A 10,084-nucleotide genomic window follows, 5' to 3' on the forward strand; every position below is an offset into this window, starting at 1 on the left:
AGAGCCCCCTCTCCCAACAGAACCACCCAACGGGACAATCCCAGAGCTTCTTGTATTCAACAGAACATCCCCAGAACCTCTTCTACCCAACGGGACAACCCTAAAACCTCTTGTACGCAATGGAATAACCCTAGAACCTCTTATACTCAACGAGACAATCCACAGTCTTCCTCTCTACGGAACAACCCTAGAACTTCCTCCCCTCGATGCTGCACACAACGGGACAATCCCAGGAATTCTTCTCCCCATCGTATTAACAAAGATATTCCCTGGGCCTCCTTTCCTCTCCGCCCAACCCAGACTGAAGGGCCCCGAACCTCTTCCCCATCTCGCTCCAAGCAAAGTGAGGTTCCCTGGGCCTCCATTGCCCTTCGGCCAACCCAAGGGGACAGGACTCCTCAGACCTCATCTCCTACTAGGCCAACTCTGCGCGACCCACCTCTCTCCTCCTCCGGATCTACTCGACACAACTCACCATCTCCGGCCGCTTCCTCCTCCCATAACCCCGGCCCCCACAGCGCCTCCCGGACTTCTTCACCTCTGTTCCCTGCTACCCGCGGGGCACCCCAGACCTCTTCTGAGCCCTCCCAGCCTCCATGTTCTGTGTGTATCGGGCATCGGGATGCCCCTCGAGCTTCCTCACCTCCTCGCTATTTGCAACATGACCCCTTCCCCTTCTTCCCAGACCCCCATGCACCTGAGAGTGAATCGCCCCACCACAACCCCCCCTATATACCTCCAGCCGTGTGCATTGGACACCGGGATGCCCCCCGGGCTTCCTCACCCCCCCGCCACACCCAGTTTGACCCCTTCCCCTTCCTCCCAGACACATCAGATGCTGAGACTCAGTCCCCCCAGCATGACCCTCCTCAGTTCCCCCCACCTGTGTGTATTGGGTACCGTGATGCACCCAGGGCCTCCTCCCCACCGCGCCAGCTCCCAGAGCCCTCCCTGTTATTCCAGGATCTTCCCAGGGCCAGCACTGAGAGCCTTGTCCCCTCCACAGACTCTCTGCACGAGCACCCCCACATGCCCACCCCCGTGTGCATTGGGCACCGGGATGCACCCTCCTTCTCGTCCCCACCACGCCAGGCCCCTGAGCCCTCCCTCTTCTTTCAAGATCCCCCAGGGACTAGTATGGAGAGCCTGGCCCCCTCCACTGACTCTCGGCATGGCTCCCCAATGCTGCCCCCCCAAGTGTGCATCGGGCACCGGGATGCACCTAGAGCCTCCTCCCCACCCCGCCACCCCCCCAGTGACCTAGCGCTCCTGGCACCCTCACCTCCGCCAGGCAGCTCAGGGGGCTCCCGGGGCTCAGCAGTCCCTGGGGAGACCAGGCACAACTTGGAGAGGGAGGAGTACACCGTGCTGGCTGACCTGCCCCCGCCCAAGAGGCTGGCGCAGAGGGAGCCAGGGCCCCAGTGCAGCAACGGGGGCCGCACCCGCAGCCCTGGCCGTGCGGAGGTGGAGCGCCTCTTCGGGCAAGAGCGCAGGTGAGCTCAGGGCGGGGCCAGCTAGGTGGGCTGGGGAGGAGACTCGGCTGCAGGACAGGTGGAAGGTTCACAGGCTTAGGTTGGCAGATGGAAAGGGTTCAGACCCCCACCCTGCCACTGACTGGCTGTGTGACCTTGGGCGAGTCACTTCATCTCTGTTTCCACATTTTAGGAGGTTTTTTTGGACAACCGAGTGATACTGTGTGTAGCCTAGTGGTTAAGAGCAAAGACCAGGATCAGGCGGGCTGGGTTCAAATCTTGGGTCAAACCCACTCCCCAGACTGTGTGACCTGCTAAAGTGATTTAACCTCCCTGAGCCTCAGTTTCCTCATCTGTGAAATGGGGAGAATGTTAGTACATTAAATAAGGTTAAACTCTCAAACCCTTTCTTTGATCCAGAATCACAGGTTTATTTATTTATTTTTTCCCTCTTACCTGAGGGAAAAGAAAGTACCTATGATTCTTTTCTGCTTTTTAAAAAATTTTTTCAAATTCTTTTCTTTCTTTTTTTTTTTTTTCTCTTCTACTTTAACCAAGAAAACTCACGGGTCCCCTTGAATTTCAGAAAACAGAGATGTCAGTTTAAAATGAATGGCCAAAGCCACGTATTTTAAATAAGAGAACTTATAGAATTACAAATTTTGTAGAAGTTAAATGTCACTGTCCTGGGACATGGCAACAATGCCGGAAGTCCAGTCCAAGTATCCCGCAAGTCTCTTTGGTCAGCAGGGCCGCACAGGTAGTTTATGACCCAGAGCGTCTGCTTTGGCACAGCTCGGGGAGGGAAAACATTTCCTCCTGATCTGGCCGAGATTTCTTTCTCCAGCAGTTCCAGCCCCAGAGTTTTCAAGGACCGGGGCTGGAATACCATTAGTTAAGGTTAAAAGAACCCAAAAAAGTAGGTCTGGAAGTCTCAAAACTTACAGTGTATAGTTCAATACATTACAGTGTATTTACTGAGATAGAGTTGTATAGCCACCCACAACCTAATTTGAGAAACTTTCCATCACCCCGGGAGCGGGTAGTATTTTGCATTCCAGAATTCTTTGTTTTCCTTGGGGCAGTATTTTCTCTTAGATTTGAATCTACTTGAGAAACCTTATCTCTTACTCTTCAGATTTCCTTCTCCGGTAAGTTTTATCCATTTACTACCCAGGTGACAACCCCTGGGGTCTCCATCATTATTGTAATTCTATCTTTGGTCTTTAAACAAACAAAAAACACACATTTTAATTTTTCTAGGGCAGTTTTAGGTTCATAGCAAAATTGAACGGAAAGTACAGAGATTTCCCATTCAGCCGCCCTATACACACAGTCTCCCCCCACTACAACAGCCCCCACCAGAGTGGAGCATTTGTTACAAACTGTGAACCTACATTGACATGGCATTATTACCCACCGTCCATAGTTTACAACAGGGCTCCCTTCTGATGGTGTACATTCTGTGGGTTTGGACAAACATATAATGGCACGTATCCACCATTATGCTATCATGCAGAGTATTTAACTGCCCTAAAAACCCCCTTGTCTTTGGCCTTTTTTATTACTATTTTTGGTCCAGTATCAGTTTGCATACCTTTGATTTTATCTGATAATTCAGCAGGGACACTAAAGGTCTTTATACCAGAGTTATATTTTCTTCTTTTTCTTTTTTTCCTTACGGTGATAACTTTGAGAGAGAGAAAAGGTTTATAATAGAAGTCAGGAATATGCTTATACTCTTGTTAACCGTTTAATTATTTTTCCATAGATACTTCTATTCATTTTATTTTACTCTCTTTGAAGTTGTTTACCTTTTCAAAGCTTTATTGCAGTATAATTGATAGACAAAAAATTGTATATATTTAAAGTCTACATTTTGGTGAAGTAGACTATTTACTATTAATCAAGACTTTATAACTCTACTGAGTACGTAAGTTATTTTCTCTTGTATGGCACTTTTTCCAAATAGAAAAACATTTGTCGTCTGAAGATGAAATTTTAAAACTATTTAAATATCTGTAAGGGACAGACTGAAAGTTACGAGTGGGTGGCTAGAGGGCCATGCTTTTATTTTCTTCCATATATTCATTCAACATGTATTTATTGAGCATCTACTCTGTCCAAGCATAGTCTAACTGAGCCTGGAAAATTTCTCTTAAAGGGCTATCCCATTAAAGCATTAGGCATTTTGGCTTGATAGCCTCATTCTTCCCCCTCTAGATGCCTAGGAGCCAGCAGCCAGGAGTAGTTTTCTCTGTTATCCTCCCCAACCTAGTCATTTGGAGCTTTCACTATGTGGAGCCCCCAACACCTGGTTCTGGGGAAAACTCCCCCTGAGGCCTCAGATCTAACAGAGCAAGGAACCCTCCTCGTCTCAGATAGATTAAAATGATCAGGCAGCACTTAAACTCAGAAACAGTAACTCTGGGGTAGAGAACTTTGGCTTCCTGTGAGTCTACAAAAACTCGACTTACTTTATGGGTCTGGTGTTTTTTTTTTTTAAGATTTTATTTATTTATTTGAGATAGAGAACAAGCATGAGCAGGGGGAGAGGCAGAGGGAGAGGCAGAAGCAGACTCCCCACTGAGCGCAGAGCCTGATGCGGGGCTTGATCCCTGGACCCCAAGATCATGACCTGAGCCGAAGTCAGATGCTTAACCAACTGAGCCACCCAGGCACTCTATGGGTCGGATTCTAATGACATTGGCAAAAGCCATAGACAACAGCAACAAAGCCCAAACTCATAATTCTTTTACTCTCCAAAGCCTCTGTGGAGTTTCAGTGTAGTTCCCAAGGGAGAGGCAGGCTGAAGGCAGAGCACAGGTCTGGTGAGCAGAGATCCCTCTTCCCTTTTGGCTGGCTCAGTTGGGGCTTGGCACCGGGTCGTCTCTTTCAGGCCTCCCTCAGTTCAGTCCAGCCATTAGAGACCCAGCTCCCTTTGTCCATTTAGATGAAGTCAGACCTGTTGAAATAAACATCCAGTGGAGCTGTTGAGTCTTGGGTTTTGATGCCCTTACATACGGGATGGGAGAGGTGTGCCCAGATTCTGTCTGGTTGCTACCTTTCAACAGAGATGTCATGTTAAATATTAACAACCACAGCTACCCATTGTTAAGCAAGACAATGAACTGGAACTAGGGACTTTTTACAGCTTACAGGTTATCTCTGTTGGATGTGGCAACAATGCCTGGAGTCCAGGTGTCTTAGAAGTGACATTTACGTGAACAGTTTACATTGGCCTTTCTGGAAATGTAGAGGATCTTTCTTCCTTCTGATCTTGCTCAGAGCTCTTTTACTGACAGCTAGGATGGCCTGGAGTGTTCAAGGCTAAGTGCTGGAACCCTCTTAGTTACCGAGGGGGAGGAAAGATGGGCCTGGGAAATCCCAAACTCACCATGAGGCAGGAAAAGGGCAGAAAGAATGGGATATGGGGGTACATAACTCTCTGCATCTCCCCTCCCCACCTCATGGGGTGCGTGAGAGAAAGTGGGATGGTCAAGTGCTTGGCACCTGGAACATAGGAAGTGCTCAATAAATGTGTGCTGTTACGATCACGTGTGCCCAGTGCCTGGTACACAGTAGGTGCTCAATAAATCTTAATTCCCGCAAGGTCCAGTCTAACCTTTGTCTAGGGGTGAGTGGTGGGCTACTCGTGGAGTGGTGGTCAGAAACAGGAAGTACTGAGTGAGACAGGAGGCAGTCAAGGCCAAGGCTAAGCCCCCCATCCTGTGCTTACCCTTTTTCCCACTTCATTGCCCCCTGAGGTAGACAGATTAGAGTGGTCGACCATCCTCATTTTTCAGAAGGGGAAACTGAGAACCTGAGAGGATCATCCATTACTTAGGGCCCTTCAACAAGCTCATGGAGGGCCCCCCAGTCTCCCACATCTCCTCCCATTGGGGCGGGAGTAGAGGAACCGGGATGCTGGGAGTGGGACAGCCCCAAGGGCCCTCAGAGGGGCGGCTGCATTTGCTCATAGGAAGTCCGAGGCACCGGGGGCTTTCCAGGCCCGGGACGAGGGGCGGTCGCAGCGGCCCAGCCAAGGTCAGAACCAACTTCTCCGAAGACAGTCCAGCCCTGCCCTCAGCAGGGAGGTGAGCACTGCCAGTCTGCCCTGGGCCCCTGCAGCCCCGAGAGGTGGGCCACTGCTTCTCCCCTTCCCCAGGTGCCAGGCAGCAGTCTTGGGAAGGGAGGTCCTTTATGAAAGGGTCCGAGCCCCAATCATGGGCGTCCAGCTTCCCCCCTCCCAAAGAGCCAGCAGCTCTGGGCAAAATTGAGAAGGACCCCACATTAGTCCTTTGTAGATAGCCCTTCCGTGTTGTCACTCTCCTTCATTAGGCACCTGCTATCTTGAAAAGCTTTCAGGGAGAGCCCCAGATGCATCATTCCGGCTTTAAGGGCTATGTCTTCCAGGGTGGCCATTCGTATTTTTAAAGAAACTCTTAGAGAGCAAGGCCCGACCCAGTGGAGTGGGGTATTGGTGGTGGAAGTTCCGGCACCTGATAGCGCAGGTTGGAATCAATATCTTGGCGGGGGGGGGGGGGGGCAGGAAAGTAAGCAGCGTTTTAAAGATCTCTTTCTGAAAGTGAGGAGACTGGGTGAAAGGGAAGAGCTGACCCCCGCCCCCCACCGCCAGGGAGGGAAATCAGGGACCCTAGGTACTTTGTGGCTTGTTGTCATCCAGGCTGCTGTGAAGACAGCCTGCCTCTCCCCAGGCCTGGCAAAAGCCAATCTCTGTCCTAGAGAGAGACCACCCAGTCAGGGTCCTGGAGCCTCACCCACCCCCTCACCTCATCCTCAGGTAACCAAGCCCCTTGCGAAGCAGGCAGAACCGGCCCAGAGGAGCCAAGCAGAGCCCCCTCATCCCAGGAGCCCCGAGAGGCGGCCTGAAGGGGACCAGCAGCTCCAGGGGTCCTCGCTGCCCCCAAGGACATCAGCCAGGACCCCTGAGAGGGAGCGGCGGACAGAGAGACCTTTGGAAAGTGGCCGGGCGGGCCCAAGACAGCCTCTGGGGGGGTGGCAGAGTCCAGAGGAGCCTCCAGGAACCCAGGGCCCTCACAGACATCTGGAGAGAGGGTGCGGCAGCCTGCAGGAGGGCCCAGGCCTGGGGGGCTGGCAAGGACTTGGGGAGCCCCACCAGGGGGTTGCCAAAGCCCCAGAGGGAACTTGGAGGGGCCCTCTCAGGGAGTCCGAGGAGAGCTGGGGGCAGCTGGCTGGCCCCACTGGCCACAGGGCGCAGGCAGAGGCCTGGGAGGAGCCCCTCAGTAATGGGTTGTGGGAGTCCCCCGACAGGTCAGCTCAGAGAGGTTGGGGCAGCCTGCAGGACCTGCCCAGTGCTCACCAGCCTAGGAGCCCCCCAGAGAACTCCAGGATAGGCCCAGCAGAGTTCTTGAAATCCCAGAGGCCTGAGACCCCCACCACCATGGGCTGGGGGGCTGAGGGAACGTGCCCACACCTGCCCAGCCCTGAGAGGCGATGCGAGCTCGACGGGAGGGACCTCGTGGGCCTTCTCGGGGCACCCAGAGAGGGGGCCTGGGCCCGCACGGAGGAGTCGACGCTCACCTCCCACCTTCCCAGGTTGGACTGGGAAGGCCTCCTCGAGCTCCTGCAGGCCCAGCTGTCCCGCAAGGACCCAGCAGGACACTGGGGTACCCCGGCCCCGGCTTCAGGGCCAGAGGTGTGTTCCCCAGGCACAAATGGTGCCCCAGAGCTAGAGCGACAGGGCCAGCCTGACAGCTGGGAGGAGTCCACCCTGGTCAATGGACAGAGCGCTGGGCACTGGCCCCAGAGCTCCGCCCAGCCGCCCAGCCCTGCCTGCACCGCCACCCAGTGGCCAAAGACCAAAGTGACGAGTGGACCAGAGACCTCAGCTAAGGCTGGTCTGGAGGAGTTGGGCCCGCTGGGAAGCAGGAGCCCTGCAGAGGGTCCCAGCTTGCCAGACTGGGAGGTAAGTCTGTCTCACGTGCAAGGGACAGCCTGAAAAGCCGCCCCACCCAGACAAGGATCCTTAGAAAGGCCTCCCTTCGGCTCCTGCACGCCCTCCAAGGCTCAGCCCTAATCCTCCCTCCTGACCAACACTTTCCCAACCACCCAACTGGGCAGCAGTGATAACGACCCACACTTTTTGATGACCAGCATTTACTACCCGCTAAGCCCTGGTTTGGGTATTTCTGGGTATTTTCCTCCTTTAATCTCCACAGCAACCTGATGAGAAAGACACTGTGTATTCACAGATCAGGAACCTGAGGCACAGAGAGGTTAAGCTACTTGAGATCACACAGCTAGTGAGGGCTGGGGTGGGGGTGAGGGATCCCGTGGGACGGCTCAGCGCAGACCACCCCGGGGCTTCAAGCAAGGTGCTCTGCCCAGGGCATACCCCCTTCCCGGCTGTGCAGGTCCTCTTCCTGTGGCCTCTGGTGGTTCCTACCTGACCCTGGCTTGGACCGCAACCAGTGTGGTCAAGTCCCCTCCCCCCTGCCCCATTCGAAGTTCCTCAAAGTCAGGACAGCTTCACTTAGCCCTTTCTGGCCCCTACCAGCTCCCCTTAGGCACAGAGAAGAGGTTGCACAAATGCTCGTTGGGTTGAGCGGGCTGCTAAGCCAGGCTATTTAAATGAGGGCCCGTGTGCAAGGCAAGCCCAGTGCCTGGCACGGAGTAGGAGCTCACCAGGTCCCTTCCCTGTCTCCTTCGCCCCAGGGGTAGGGTCACGGAGTCAGTGGTACTCTGGTGCTGCCCGGAGCATCTACCTGAAGCTGGTGGCTGGGGAGGGTCCTGGAGGCCAGAGCAGGGCAAGCTAGCCTCAGCTCACTGGGAATGTAGCATGCACTTTGGGGCACCCAGCCTCTCTTGCCCTGTAAAATGGGACCAGCTGCTTCCCTCATAGGCTCCGCTGGGGTGATTTGGAGGCTCCTGCTTGTTCATCCAAACGCCCTCACTTCCTTGATGTCCAGCCCGATGCTGCCTCCCTCCTGGACAACACTATACCGGGTTCTGAGCCTGGTGCCTCCCATCCTTTGCCACATATGCCTCAGCCTGATAGAAGGCTCAGCCACGTCTGGCATTTGCCGGGGGTCACACATGCATAAGTTGTGAGAAATCAGATCAAAGCTTCAACTCCAAAGCCCCAGCTTTTAACTGCCATGTTGTGAAACCTCTGAGCACAGGGTCCGACTGGGGAGCCCCTTCCCCTGTATTTCCCTGAGGCTTTTATCTACTTACTCTCCAATTAACTCAGTGCATACGCACCAGAGATGCAGGGATGAACCAACTTGGTCCCGCCCTCCTGGCCAGAGGGGGATTGGGGAATTTGGAGCTCCTGCCCAAGAAGCTGTCACATTTGTCAGGGAGGCATATGGACCACAGGCAGCTCAGGGAGGAGGGGTGCTATGGCCCAGTGGATGCTGGGACACTGCTGCCTGGCCTGGTCTACCGGAAAGAATCTTCCCCAGCACTTGCTCCCTGGTGAGGCTCCGGAGTCCCTGGGAAGTCAGCCATGGCCACTAGGGAGGGGTGAGAGCACCAGGTGCTTAAGGGCATTTCACGAATGACACCGAAGAGGCATTTACCAGGTTGCTGGGGCATCAGTTGGTCACCCTCTATGCAAATCCTTGGCATGGCTTCCCGCTACCCTTCCTTCCACCCCAGATTTGCTCTCTACTCCGCGGAGCTGGCTGCAGAGCTCTGTGGGCACATCTCCCTACCTTTGCACGTGCCTTTCCCATTGCTTAGGATGCTCTTCCCTTCCCTCTTCACTCACCGAACACTTGTTCATCGTTCAAGTCTTAGACCAGGTGCCCTGTTCTGAGATATCTTCCCTGAATACTCACCCTATCCCTACGTTGGAAATGATTCCCTTCCAGGCTCGGTAGTTCTGTCATTTCCCCCATAAGAAAGTTGTCATTTCCCCCCTAAGAAAGAGGAGCCCCCTGGGGGTGGGAGCTGCACCTACTTTATCTCTGCATTTCTGGCTCCTGGCCCAGGACGTGACACAAAAGAGGAGCTCAGCTCAATGGATGATTGATCAGTGAATCCATGAATGCTTGAATGCATGCAAGAAACAAATGGAGGATGGGTGGGTCAGTGGGTAGATGATGGATGAATGATGGACAATATGGGTGATGGACAGATAAATAGGTAAATACGATAAATGATAAAAAGATGTTGGGGGGAAAGTTAGGTGGGTGATGGTGGAATAGATAATGGGTGTTGGATAGATGATGTTGCTTAGATGAAAGATGGGATGATGAACTGATGGATGGATGAGTAGAATATGGATGGGTGGTGGGTGGAAGGGTAAATGTGGAATATGGATGATGGGTGGTGAATGAATGTTGGAAGGATGAGTAGAATGATGGATAGATGGATGGATGGTGGATGGATGGATGTTGGATGGGTTGAGAAAGGCTACATTGATGTAGGATGGATGGATAGAGGATGGATGTATGAGTGGGATAATGGATATTGAATAGGTTAGTGAGTGGATAATGCAGGGTAGACATTGGTTGGTTGGATGGATAATACATGGATCTATTGATATTGGATGCTAGATGGATGTTGGATGGATGAATGATCAACGGATGGATAAGAAGGTAGATACATGAATGGAACCT

General features: G+C 53.1%; 1 protein-coding gene across 1 annotated transcript in view; it reads left to right on the forward strand.

Moving 5' to 3' along the window:
- LOC116640108 (TRIO and F-actin-binding protein-like) overlaps nucleotides 1-1,656 on the forward strand; it is a 15,236-nt gene extending 13,580 nt beyond the window's left edge. Inside the window, exon 8 of the mRNA XM_032416914.1 lies at nucleotides 21-1,656. Within this exon, the coding sequence (XP_032272805.1) occupies nucleotides 21-1,497 (1,477 nt within the window). The 3' untranslated portion in view covers nucleotides 1,498-1,656. The remainder of the gene's footprint in view (nucleotides 1-20) is intronic.
- Nucleotides 1,657-10,084: the final 8,428 nt, after the last annotated feature.

The sequence above is a fragment of the Phoca vitulina genome, unplaced genomic scaffold (genome assembly GCF_004348235.1).
Source record: "Phoca vitulina isolate PV1807 unplaced genomic scaffold, GSC_HSeal_1.0 scaffold19, whole genome shotgun sequence".
In the NCBI taxonomy this organism is placed as follows: Eukaryota; Metazoa; Chordata; class Mammalia; order Carnivora; family Phocidae; genus Phoca; species Phoca vitulina.